The sequence below is a fragment of the Gymnodraco acuticeps genome, unplaced genomic scaffold (assembly GCF_902827175.1).
Source record: "Gymnodraco acuticeps unplaced genomic scaffold, fGymAcu1.1, whole genome shotgun sequence".
Classification (NCBI taxonomy): domain Eukaryota; kingdom Metazoa; phylum Chordata; class Actinopteri; order Perciformes; family Bathydraconidae; genus Gymnodraco; species Gymnodraco acuticeps.
This window is the reverse complement of record NW_022990135.1, coordinates 1,139,868-1,153,614: the sequence shown is the minus strand read 5'-3', so window position 1 is coordinate 1,153,614 and position 13,747 is coordinate 1,139,868. Positions and strand designations below refer to the sequence as shown.

The 13,747-nt window shown below is 41.4% G+C and overlaps 1 protein-coding gene and 1 long non-coding RNA gene across 12 annotated transcripts in view; one reads left to right on the top strand and one right to left on the bottom strand.

Moving 5' to 3' along the window:
* Nucleotides 1–8,445, top strand: part of LOC117546574 (peripheral plasma membrane protein CASK) — a 36,428-nt gene extending 27,983 nt beyond the window's left edge. For 4 of the 11 annotated variants that reach the window (XM_034216808.1, XM_034216809.1, XM_034216807.1 and 1 more), the window contains 13 exons: nt 145–223; nt 407–492; nt 685–753; nt 840–908; nt 1,151–1,186; nt 1,648–1,686; nt 2,083–2,279; nt 3,014–3,129; nt 4,175–4,255; nt 4,647–4,727; nt 4,981–5,183; nt 5,399–5,482; nt 6,651–8,445. In XM_034216808.1, coding sequence (XP_034072699.1) covers nt 145–223; nt 407–492; nt 685–753; nt 840–908; nt 1,151–1,186; nt 1,648–1,686; nt 2,083–2,279; nt 3,014–3,129; nt 4,175–4,255; nt 4,647–4,727; nt 4,981–5,183; nt 5,399–5,482; nt 6,651–6,827 — 1,317 coding nt within the window. In that variant the 3' untranslated portion in view covers nt 6,828–8,445. The remainder of the gene's footprint in view (nt 1–144; nt 224–406; nt 493–684; nt 754–839; nt 909–1,150; nt 1,187–1,647; nt 1,687–2,082; nt 2,280–3,013; nt 3,130–4,174; nt 4,256–4,646; nt 4,728–4,980; nt 5,184–5,398; nt 5,483–6,650) is intronic. The other 7 variants (XM_034216814.1, XM_034216816.1, XM_034216810.1 and 4 more) reach the window with 3 other exon arrangements.
* On the bottom strand, nt 5,084–10,978 carry LOC117546577. Its single transcript, XR_004569040.1, has 3 exons — nt 10,902–10,978; nt 9,155–9,199; nt 5,084–5,253 (listed from the first exon to the last, which is right to left on the bottom strand). It is a non-coding gene; the product is annotated as an uncharacterized LOC117546577 (long non-coding RNA).
* Between the last annotated feature and the right edge of the window lie 2,769 nt (nt 10,979–13,747).

Genomic DNA, 13,747 nt, shown 5'->3' with positions numbered 1-13,747 from the left:
CAGATGTAATGATTTTTAAACCCCGAGTAGGGCTGCCGTGCTTGTCCAACGCCAAGTGTTCCTTTTGCATTGGTGTTGGATGATGTTGACAGAAGGTACGGTTACCCTCAGGTCTCCCTCTCACCCTCTGTCTGTCTCCTTTAGGGCATCACTCTGAAAATGAATGAACTGAACCACTGCATCGTGGCTCGAATCATGCACGGTGGAATGATTCATCGACAAGGTACGCATCCCTATCCAAGTACTCTGAAAATAAGAAGAATCAGAGGGATAATGGAAACTGTTGGTGGGACTAACTTGCGGATAATTGAAATGCTTCTATGGGTCAGGCTCCCTGAGAGGGGAGGCCAAACGGCTGCGTCCTGGCGTCTGCAGCCTTTATTAACGTATTCCGTTTCCGCTTTAGGGACTCTGCACGTAGGAGACGAGATCCGGGAGATAAACGGCATCAGCGTTGCTAATCAGACGGTCGAGCAGCTCCAGAAGATGCTGGTATGTCACACACATTATTGTGCCTTAGTGTGTATTTGTATTCGCAGGTGTCGTAACATTTGGATTTGTCAGCAGCTGCCGTACTATGCCGACAGTGCTAACGATAGTTTGTGTGTAGTTTATTTTCCATTATTGTTTTGTATCGTGTGTAATAAAAGCTGAAACATGCCTTTCTTTACTGTTTGCGCACAGAGGGAGATGAGGGGTAGCATCACCTTCAAGATTGTGCCCAGCTACCGGTCCCAGTCCATGTCTTGCGAGGTAGAGATTCAGAAACACCTGCATGGACTTTAACATATTGTATTTTGGGTGGAAAAATAAAACATGTATAATTTTTTTTGTTGCAGAAAGAGTCACCAGATGTGTCCCGACAGTCGCCCGCAAATGGACACGCCAGTGTAACCAGCTCCATCCTGGTAGGTTTCTTAGTTCAAAGAAGAGCATTTAATATGTATTGTTTTTATAGCGTATAAAAGCTATATCAGTCACAGTGCAAGGTATCGTGTCAGCTGTGAAGTTTCATACCTTGAAATTGCTACACCAGAATCAGTGGCACGTGTTTTTTCTTTCAAATAAAAACATTGGTGTGATTTAATGGTTTTATTAGTGCGCAATTTATTAAAACACTACATTTAAAAACACGTCTTATCCCAACTAGGACCTGCCGGCGACGATCCAGCCCAAAGGCCGCCAGGTGAGATTTCCAAAGTCCTTACACTGAATTTATTCAACTGTTTAATCCTCTTCCTTTTACCGATATCACAACTAACACTCGTTGCAACAGATCTGCACGTATAGTATGCATTCGTGTGTTCTTCCATTCCCATCACATGTATTTAGTTTTGTTCTCCAATGTCAGGCAGTAACGTGACTCTTGAACATTGGAAAGGATTCCTCCACAATTAAGCAGATGTAAAGAAGAAAAGAGAATGCGAGGAACCCTCGGTCCGTGTCCTCTGAAAAGCATTCCTCAGTTGATTTAGGACATTATGTCTGTGTTGCTGTGCGTCTGTCACGCCGTTGTACTTTTTTAAAACGTGGTAGAAACACTGTCATTTATCAGACTCCACATCCTATTTTCTTGACGCCCCTCTGCCGAATGTTTTCTTCAGCATGATATACGTGTAAGTGTGTGTGATGCTCTCAACCCCATAGATCTCCAGACCTGCTATCAAGGACAAATTGTCCATCAAGGTAAGACGTCTCTTAGTGGACCCTTTGTAGAAGTAGCCCCCTCCCATCCCCATGGCAAAGTGCGGTTCCCCATCGTAGTGGTGTGTAGATCCCATGCTGGCTATTTGGTGTGTCAGTGGTCATAAAAGGCAACCCAAAAATGCGTGCGTAAGCCGCGTTAAGAAAGGTTGCTCGATAGCTGCGGTCCGCTTTCATTTTTCCAACTGTCTGTGCTGTGCAGCGCTTTGGGTCACACGCTGTGGATTTGCCCTCTCTTTCTGTCACCACGGGCTCGGGTGCAGCATTTTTTATTCCTTTTACGTTGGCAGCTTGGCCGATCATTTTGTATCCCCCCTCCATACATATTCATTGTCGTCTTTGCCGCCGAGTCACCCGCTAACTCTGCCACTTTTACAGATTTACGTCCGCGCTCAGTTCGAGTACGACCCTACCAAAGACGACCTCATCCCGTGCAAGGAGGCGGGCGTCCCCTTCCGCGTCGGGGACATCATTCAGATCATCTCCAAGGACGACCACAACTGGTGGCAGGGAAAGTTGGAGAACACCAAGAACGCCACGGCGGGACTCATCCCCTCGCCTGAGCTGCAGGAGTGGTAAGAGAGAGACACACCTTAAAATGTTTTTATGTTGTAGTGAAATAAAGGATACGTTTTTTTTAAATGTATCAATGTATTTATTATCTTGCCTAATCTACCTCTGTGTAGTCAACGACATCATGTACAAATGCTGTATTAGAAAATATTGTAATGTTACTAAAGTTTCTTGATTTTGTGTGTCGTGTCAAGTCTTTTATCAATGTTAGTCAAGCAAGTCTCAAGTCCAAAAATATGCGAGTCAAGTCATGTGACTCGAGTCCCCCACCTCTGCTAGTAAGACAATAATTGTTGATATCCTCCAGAAATGAATAAAAGCTAAATCGGCTTGCCATAATTCTTTGTCGTACCTTGTTACCGTTTAATTATTTCTCCGCGTACGTGCCTGTAACTGTTTTTGACAACCTTTGCAATGATTTTACTTCCGCACACGTGGCCCGGAGGCGGTCTATCACATTGACCGCTTCTCGACCTCCAGGTTCACCATTAAGTGAGAAGGAGTTGTACTCTGAGGCCTTGTTTCTTACACACCATTTTTTGGTGAACCTTAACTACCACAATCTTCTTTCTTTGTTGCATTACATAACCCTTATTTTATGTAATATATATAATACTACAACACATTATTAACGTTCAGGTATTTGGTAATAATTAAAGGCACACATTAATGCCGAACGACATACGAGTTACTATAAAGGTAAGGTACAGTAAAAGCGTACGTGTGTTTGTTGCAGGCGCGTGGCGTGTATAGCGATGGAGAAGACCAAACAGGAGCAGCAGGCGAGCTGCACCTGGTTTGGTAAGAAGAAGAAACAGTACAAAGACAAGTACCTGGCCAAGCACAACGCAGGTAAGCATTGCCGTACGCACACAGCGCAAGGAAGCTAATTGACTCTATATATGTATTTGTATACCTAAGCTGGGATTTTGGGGCTTTGTTTGCAAGGCCACGTAAGGGTAAAAGAAAATATAACATTACTGTCGCACCTGTTTGGAGTTTGTGTTAGTGCTGCACGTCTGTTGCATTTCCCTCTGACAGACCTCTCCCACTGCCTTCTGACTAACAGTGTTTCAAGTAACATTTAGACGGCAACACGTTTTTGTGTTTTTGTTTAGTGTAATGAGGTTTTTCTTTTACAGTGTCTTTTTTTATTAACCCTTCCTTCCTTCCGCTCCCACCCTTTGTCCATATTTCATGCTGTCTCTTACCCAATGACATGGCTGCATGTAAGTAACTCCAGACAGCTGGCGCCCAGCTTCTGTGTTTTTCTACCTCTATCTGCTTTTGAAAACTTGTCCCTAATGTGTCTTTGTTAGCAATGTATTTTCACAAGACATGATGTAACAAACAGAAACATCCAAACTTCAAGAAAAGTGCAGTTATAGTTCATCTTTATTGATTTCCAGAGGCAGTGCTTAGCACTGGATATCTTCTGTCTGGCGCATGGAGTACTTGGGTCTTGGGCCAAACAGTTGAAACATACAAAATAATGAACATTTAAAGTATATAAGAATAATATGCATAATTTGTTTGGATTCTATTTAGTGATGAAAGGTGCAGCTAGATGAATTCCTTTGAATAGTTTTTCCATCCTTGACTGTTACTAGTGCAGTTATGTGCCTGAGGTGAATTCTCCCTTCATGTTCTAATGTCGAGTTTGTAGCGGACATAACTGAGAATTTTGTTGTCTAAAAAATGTCGAGTAGAAGTAGTTTACACTCTTGTCAGGGAAGTGCCATTAGCTTGCGGTCCTGACTTAATACCAAGAGCGTTTGTGATGTTTGAGCATATCAATACTATGTCTTCACAAAGCAGGAGTCTGGTGTTGGGTGCGAATACGCTGTTTGTCAATTAACACTATGTGCCAGACTAATGCTCCTCTTGTGTCGCACAGTGTTTGACCAACTAGATCTGGTGACATACGAGGAAGTGGTCAGAGTGCCGTCTTTCAAAAGAAAAACACTAGTGTTGCTCGGTAAGTAACCAAGCGTTTATATTGTCTTTATTAGTGTGGAAGTTGTTAAAAGCAATTGTCCTTGTCTTCTGTGAGTAAGTTGTGAGATGTGAAGATTGCAACACTTGAGGATTGAGGTTTAGCCAATGCGTGGTTGGATTCCCATGAGCTGGAGCTCGGTGATAGCAGACAGCTGTGTGTTGCTTGGAAGCCATCTTGGTTTCTTTCCTTTGTTCAATTGGGACCATCCCTGGCAAAGAACAGAAAGCACAATTAGCAAGAAGAGAAGTTAAATGCAACTCTATTTTGATCTTTTATATATTGTCCATTTCTGGATTTGCTTTTTGCTATTCTTACTCGCACTGTTATTATTATTTGTATGGTATTACAACAGTTACAACTTATCTTTCAGGTGCACATGGAGTCGGCAGGAGGCACATCAAGAACACGCTCATCACCAAACACCCCGACCGCTTTGCTTACCCCATCCCTCGTAAGTCAAGCACAGACAATACAATACACTGTATTGTGGGGGTTCCTTGTGTCCCGTGGATTAGCTTCCTCTCTTCCTCTCCTCTTATCAATGAACTGTTCTTATAATAAAGATTGTCCTATATTTTGTACATAGCTGTCTCTGTATTTATTGGAAGGTTCTGACAAAGTGGTAGTGTTTCCTGCCACACCTACTACTACTACTACTACTGATCTCTAATTTTCTCCCACCCGACCCCTCCCTCTCTGCTCAGACACGACTCGGCCTCCTAAGAAGGACGAGGAGAACGGCAAGAACTACTACTTTGTGTCTCACGACCAGATGATGCAGGACATCAGCAACAACGACTACCTGGAGTACGGCAGCCACGAGGACGCCATGTACGGCACCCGGCTTGAGACCATCCGGCAGATCCACCAGCAGGACATGGTCTCCATCCTGGACGTGGAGCCGCAGGTAACAGAGGGGCCCTGGCCTTCTTGGAGTTGTCCCCTTTCCTGAGGTGGTTTTTGTGAATGTAAACGGTCTGCAAAGGGAGAAACAAAGCACTTTTTAATCATTGGAGCATGTCGACAGGACTCGGTAGAGGCGCAATAAATACCAGCATCGGCCTAAACATTTGCCTAACACGCCCTCTATCAATAAACATCGCTTCTTCCCTCTCTCGCCAGGCACTGAAGATCCTCAGGACGGCTGATTTTGCCCCCTTTGTCGTGTTCGTCGCAGCTCCCACTGTCACCCCAGGCATGACTGAGGTACGCTCTCTAAAAACCTTGATGTTTCGTATCGTGTTCGTTGCTCACGTTTCGTTCATTTCCACGTACTAACTTACTTGCTCCGTTTGTCGTGCCTCGCTGTGTTCAAACCGCTTTAAATTTGCTTTTTTGCTTTGCCTTACATTTCTTTCAATGCATGTTTGTACTTTCTTCTGCATGCTTCCTTTACGTTTGCACTCAAGATTCCAAAGTGGTGCAAGAAACTGCCTGTGAGTACTGACTGGTTAGATGTTGAGCTTGTTTGGAAACGTGTGTGGTCTCTGTGTTTGTGTTAATTTACAAATCGCTCTGCTAGCAATACTGTCACCGTCTACAGAGTAACTACATACCATGTACCAAATTGCTATCGGGTCATTGAGGTTATAAATATTGTTAAACATTGTAGCTATACGTTCCTACCTAAACAGTTAACCTTGTTTTCAGCATATTAGGGAGATATGTATCTCACTAGAAATTAGATTTGTTTGGCCACAAATATTTGAGGAAAAGCCCTGCAAATAATTGATTTACTTAGAAATGTTTAAACGCTGAATAGTGCAACTTGCATAGCCCTCTTTTTAAATACACTTCGGTGCATTGGTGGAGAGAGCGTAAAACTAGATACATTCAAAGTACTTTCACAGGATTTACATTTAGCTACGTTGGGTAGTAACAGATTACATGTGAGGATTAAGGACTGAAGATACAGAACCAAAATCAGATTACTGTGACATTTCGACAAAGGGGGCCATGTTACTTTAAACTCAAGTTTTATAAATATAGATACTGCCTGTATTTTATTTTGCGTTCTGATTAGGCTACTTTCATTCTTTATTTATTTAAAATAAAGAAAAATGTCTATGCAATTGAACAAAATAAACTATTTGTTTGCTTAAAATAATATTAATCGAGGTAATCCTAAAGTAACGCAAAGTCATTAAGTTATACATTTATGCCATTTTTGAAATTCAACTTCAAATAGGACTTTCTAAGGACAATACAATACACTTACAGTAGAAAAAACCCCACAAATGTACCAATATACATGTACGACAATCCCCATCAGTGTCAAATGCACCGTCTTTGGAACAATCACAGACTATGGCCACTAACGAGCACGTAGTTGTTAAAAAAACACTAAAAGCCAGTCCTTTAACCCCCCCCCCAGGACGACTCCCTGCAGCGGCTGCAGAAGGAGTCGGAGCTGCTGCAGGGCACCTACGCCCACTACTTCGACCAGACCATCATCAACAACGAGATCGACGACACCATCCGCCTGCTGGAGGAGGCCGTGAACCTGGTGTCCACCACCACCCAGTGGGTGCCCGTCTCCTGGGTCTACTGACAGGCGCTCAACGAGCTCCACCCCCGCCCCCCCGCGTGCACCGTCCATCCATCGGGATGCTACACGGCGGTCAAATCCCCCCTCAATCGCCACCCATCTCTGTAGACAAACTGTGGGGAAAACAGAGAAGACACTAAAGACTCAATGCAGAGACGCCATCCTCCATCGACAGCCTCAAAGGCATATTGTTGTGTACATATATACATATATATATATATATATATAAATGATAAAAAAACTAAGTGAATATGTCCTAGTTGAAGGCTGGGGGGTGAGGAGAGGAGGGGAGGGCAGCGTTGGTAGATATTTTGTACTTTTTTTTTTTTTAATCGACGGGCGGGTGGCCGTATTGGAAAGGCAATAGCGAGCATGACCGTAAAGAAGTCTTATGTGGGTGTGTATGTGTGTGTTGACCTTTTTAAAGGCTCTTCTAGTGGTACTCTGTGTCCTCCTCGCCCCCTACCCCCAATCTCCTGACCCCCCCACCCCCAATCTCCTCGGCCCCTGTGACAAACAGGCCGAGCTTTAAAGCACATCGGAAGCTGCTACAGTGGCGACAAGCATCTCCCTCGGCAAGCGTGAGAAAAGCAGAAAGCACAGGACGCTTGGCAGTTTCTCCCTCCCTCCTCCCCCCTGCCCTGTATTTATTTATCTCTCTCGCTGGCCCTCTGTGCCTGTCTCTTGCCCACCCAACCCCCCACCCGGTGTTGCTGTAGTATCTTCTTCTTCCATTCCTTCCTATCCTCTGACGGTCTTTGTTTACATCTGTTTGCACAAAAAATGGACAATGAAGAAGAAGAAGACGTGTTCTGCTTTAGATTTACTCCCCCTCCGTAAGGCAAATAGACTTGGAAGACCGCGCTCGGGGCACAATCGGCTATGAGGAAAAGCACTTGCATCCACCGCTAACCGTGACTTTTGAACTGGAAATTAAAACAAAACAATAAAAAGGCAGAGATGGAAGAATCTTCTGCCTTATCAGAGCCTCGGGGGAGGAGTCTGTAACACCTATGCACACCCCCGCCGGGCAGAGCACCACCTTCCTCTGTCTCAACTAGTGAGCCATGCTTGTTTAAATAAAGTCTTCATAGGAATGTCTTCTTTGGAAGGGCAGGGAGTTAGGGAGGGCCTTGTGAGGGTGGGATAAATCCCAACCCTAGAGCCGCCATTTTGGAACTGTTAACTGTCGTCTAAAAAAATATAAATATAAAACGAGTATTCTTGTTTTAAGGGAGAGAAAAGTAACTCTTGTGTGTAAATGTTTCAATAGTGCGTACGTCATACGAGTGAATTACCAAGAGCCAGTGTATATTAACCCTTCAAAAGAAGCTCGGTATGTGACATAACCTCTCCGCGCTTTGCCGGAAGTGGCGCCGCAGCCGGCTGAAGGGTCGACGTGATTTTTAAATAAAAGGTCTGTGTAGTGCAGTGTGGCGGCGGCTGCTGCTGTTGTTCCACTTCAAGTAAAGTGTGTGTATTTTCTTTTTTTTCATTTCAAGTCCTGTGTAAATTACCTCTGCGAATTGACTAAAGCAGCTCTTATGTATGAAATGTTCTTGTTATTTTTTGTTATTTCATTTTTCAAAAAAATATATTTCCTTTTACGTGTTTAAAGTAACAGGCCTCGTCTTCTTTTTGTCTTTCGCTCACATATTTACACTGTATTCAATTAATTAAGCTGTGCGATCAGGAGGCCATTCAGTCATAGTATTAGCATTTCGCAAAAAGTCAACTGGGATTTTATGTCAAAATAAGGCACGGTATAGTGTGTAGAAACCAGGCGTTAAAAATGACAGAAAAGTCATATAGCATGTCGACATAAATGACTAAATTCATCGTATGTCGAAAAATGAAAGACATAAATCGTGGGATTGTATGTGGAAGGCACGGTACAGCGTGTAGAAACCAGCAGTAAGTCGTTATAAATTACAGAAAAATCATTCTGTGTTGTCTTTTGACTTTGACTTTTTTCAACATACTAACTATACTATGACGTTTTTTTGCATATGTTATACATCCAATACTATGCCCTTTTGTTGCCTGTTTTCAACATGACTTTTTTTGCATAGTTTCAACATTATATTCTATTACGTTTTGTTCATGCTACACTCTGTTGCTTTTTATGGCACTTGGAAAAGACAGTCCTTTGTCCACATTTTCAAACTTCCTCAAAGATCAGTATTTGCTGAACTTCTGCTTCCACAAAACCACTGTCATTCGAGCACTATAAAGAGACCAGAGGCCAAAGCATTGACTCATGTGACCACAAGAAAAGGAGAAAGCAAGGTAAACACTTCTTTAGACCAAAAGAAAAGCATGTTTCTTACCATTGATGATCACTTTGACTGGCGGAGACAATCGCCCGTCGCTTTCTAAAAAATATATAAAGACTCTTTAAAAACAGTCGTGCTAAAAGTTCAAATAAACAATATATAGCCTAAATGGGCAAAGACATTTTCTCTATACACAATAAATTAGAATATTTCACAATAAAATAAAAATATTTAGAATAAGGATACTTAATGAAATAATTGAACACATATTTGCCATTTCTTCGTGATACACTACTTGACAAAAATAAATCCACCAATTGAAATGCTGCTGGTATGCTTTGTTGATAAACTTGTTATTTCAGCACAGATTAAAATATTTGATTTAACCAGACACACTATTTAGGTCTAATTAATATTTCCATTAGTCTGCTTTTGTAAGACAGGATATTATAAACACTGTGACATGACACAGATACTACATACTTTGTCTCAATAAATGACTGTGCCGCAAACAGAGACACTGCAGCACTTTAATCACACTTGGCATTTCTAGGATTTTTTCACCGAAGCGCCCAATCTGCCCTCAAGGCAGTGCTTTGTTAAAAGTCAGCTATCAAAGTCTCAAAGTTACCAACTCCATATCTCTGCTGCTCCTGACAGAGAGCAAATGTCGAGCACAGTGTCAGAGCCACTTCTCTGCAGGCTTTTCTTACACCGGAATAAATACATTTAAGCTGAGCCCTGAGTAATATCTTCCAAGCATTCATGTTGTTTCTTCTTCTCAGTCTAACTCCAGCTAAACTCATCTCAGATAACTGCAGTTTTTCTTTTTGGTGCAGGATCTCACAAACACAGCCAGTGGGCTTCCACACGAAATCAGAAACACAGACTGATGTTATGTAAAGCAAGCCCCCCCCCTAAATATGGACCTTCTACACTGGCTCAGCTGAACCCTAACATGTGGCATTACATATTTAGAAATGGCCAATATTTGCTTGTTACAGATGGTTTGCTTGTAAGAAATGCCTGTCTGTGTGAGCATCTGTTTACTTGTCTGGTTGTTTTCTTAATTCATGTTTATTTATTGTTTTGTAATGTTTTATGTATGTCAGCAATCCGTTTTTTGGATTAGATTTACATTTAATTCGTTTTTAGGTACACTGTACTCTGCATTTACAGAGATGTATATGCACTGTCCCTGTCAAATGTAACCTATTCAAATTAATACATACACATTATCTTATATATTTTCACATAACTTCCATACTAATATGTCACACAATTGTTATTGGTTATTTTCCACTGCACTTGCTATTGTTTGTTTCATTGAAAAATAATAATAATAATAATAATAGCATTAAAAAATAAAGTAAATACAATTTGTGTAATTGTATTGTGATGGCATTTTATATGGAGGAAACTACTCAAAAAAAGTTGAGTAATCAGGTTACATTACTTTTACTTTCTGATTTGTTTACTGCCCATTTTTAAGTACATAAACAAACATGATATATAAATGTACTAACCAGGTGAGAGTTTTACAAAATATATATTAAACTATCGAGCAAATAAATTGCAGCCTTCACTAGTTCATATGTTATGTTTATCTTACGTTACACGTTGTTTAACATTAACTCCGGTGTTTTCAATTGAACTCAATGAGGTTATCCGTCCACTCGTGGCCGCTCATAACAATGCACGTCTGTGTGGCAAATTCACGCTAAGGTAACGTAAAAAACCAGCTGTAACTTACAGTAATGCTACTTTAAATTGTTTTACTAGTTTAAGTGTTTGTGCTTACCTGTATGTCACAATTCATCCACACAATCCGGAAGACCGTTGAATTGTTTTCATCCAAACGGGTGCGCCTCTCCCTCTCTACCCACAATTCAGTGCAACAACGTGCCCCGTTAACTATGCTTTTACAATGACAGGCACCTTTACATTCAAATACAGGTAAAACAAATATTACATAAAGTGCAAAAATATACTTAAAGTACTACAAGTTAAAGTACTCTATGTACTCATCATTATTTATCCGTTAAATGATGATTTTTAAGTAACTAAAGCTGTACAAATAAATGGAGTGGAGTAAAGCCATAAAGGAGCATAATCTGGAAATACACAGTTGAAGTACAAGTATTTTAAATATTTACTGAAATGCAGTGGTTATTTAACTTTTCTAGCACTACTGTATGTTTCGAAATGCACACAAATGAATGATGTTTTTGACTTTAGCTCTGGATACAAATATATGAACATATTTACTTTGCTGTGGTAATAATTAGAAACATACTGTGCAGTTTAGAATCATAAATCATAAAGCTAGCCACATTTCAATGTTGTGATTAAGACAACAGATAACTGAAGTAATATTTGTTGCTAAACAGAAAATAATAAGCAACATTAAGCACTTGTTGCTCAACATGAATAGGTGGCTGTTCATCGAAATATGTTCTAACAGAAGATGTGTGCTTTTTTGTGTGTACTCATGACTACATTCCCAGCATGCCTTGCGATGGAGCTGCGGTGCAGGGCGAAGTCTGTCCAGCAGATGACAGCGTTTCACTTTGGATTTCCTGAGGAGTCTGGATTTCTCTCTGCATCTTAGAACTGGAGAATAGAAACATACTCAAATGCAATGTTTTTATTTTGAACGAGGCAACATGATTTTGTATTTGTCCCATTAGCAGCGAGTATGCTGGGACTGTTCAGCTGTGTCCATATTTAAATCAATAACCAACCTCCACACGCAGACATCGATACTTTTGTAAACTAATAAATAATTAAAGAAATGGAGCATCTCTTGCAGGAAGTAACAGTAAACTGAAGGTTTTGGTAAGTGATCAGTGATCCATGACTTGCATTTGCGCACGCACACACACACACACACTTACTTTGCACAGGCAATTATGCCGTGCTGAACCATGGCGAGTTCAGAATAAAACTGGGTTAACAGCTGCCTACATCCTCTCTCCAAATGCTTGCAGCTCACACACACACACACACACACACACACACACACACACACACACACACACACACACACACACACACACCTACCTATCCATGCACAGACAATTGGCCTGGCTCTTCAAGTGGAAGACATGTCACACAGGGCACAGAGCATACAGCTCCAAGTAACAAGGCCATGGGGGGGGGCATGGTATACCTGCCAGAGTGAGTAATACTCTTCACCTGGTGTGTGTGTGTGTGTGTGTGTGTGTGTAGGCAGAGGAATAAACAAAACATCTGTGTGCTTGTAGCCTGATCTGCCCTCACTGCAGCGACGGTTTCCACTTTGCTCCCTCATGACACACACTTTTTATTCTTGGAGGTTATTATGCTGTGACACTGTAATGAAGTGAAACTGATTTCATTTGGGGCAAAAGTGACAGAGCTTAGGAACCCCCCCCCCCCCCCTTTTTTTCCCACACACACACAACTTATGGCAATATGTCGGCCTGGATAAAAACATCTGGCAGCTTTCTAAGTGCACGCAGGCACAAATGATTAGAATGCAGTTTTATGTCACAGCATTGGCAGAAAACAAGATGGCCAAAGGGAGCCTCGAGCTTTCTTTAGACTCTTTAACAGCACTCTGACTCATCAAGTACTCTAACCTGTGGGGAAAAGATTTGGCTTTATTTATATCGCTGCTGCATCCTGGAAGAGAAAAGGATTCAAATTAACGTGTCAATCCTTATACATTCTGTACTCTGTAGACATCACAGTATGAAAAAAATAAAGACCTTATTGAACATTAAAGCATGTAAAAATGTTACAGTAGAGTAGACAGTAGGCACAAAATACAAAAAAGAACATGAAAATGAACACAATAATGTCCTCTTTAATACTGTAACATACATCTGTAAGGAAGTCTTTAGGTTATCTGCTGCTATAACACGTTCTACATGTTTCATCCTTATTTTGTATGTGACGGCCCCTAGGCCTTAGACTCAGGTCCCTGGTTAGCCACTCCCCAAATCAGGAGAGATTGCTGACACCTGATTTGGGTTGACTGCTCAGCTACAAGTATGGGTGCCTGAGCAGTCAGTCTTTCTCTCCTCTTGGGTTGCTTGGCTCTACTGGACCTTGGGTTGGTTGTGCTTTCGCTATATACTGATGCATGTTCACACCCACACACATTACTGATTAACTGACTTCATAGTTAATTTAGTTTCTTTAAATAAATGCACTTCAATTGGATGAATCATGTGTGGTCTCCTTCCTTTGTCCGTCCTTGAGCCAGGGCGTGACATGTATAATACTGCGTCTGGTCTTTTTCTACCTAAATGTGCACTTATTTTATTTGTTATTATTATGTGCATGCCTTTTTGCTTTAACAATGTACATTTCCCCTACTGTAGGTGCTACGAATAAAGGATTTCTGATTCTAAACTGTCATTTTTTGTTGCTATCCAGTTTACTTTTACCTAAAGGAATAGTTTCACACCTTAACAAAAACATGTCTACAGGTATGAAGTGAATGTCTAATGTTTGCTTTCAGCTCTATATGTTTTATAGCCTATTGAGGCTAATTAACTGTCTGAAAGTATTTTAAGATTCTTCCCCATGTGCCTTTCTCTACAATGCCAGCGCTTTGATCACAGCAGAATAACTAAATGGCGACACTATGGGCAGAGC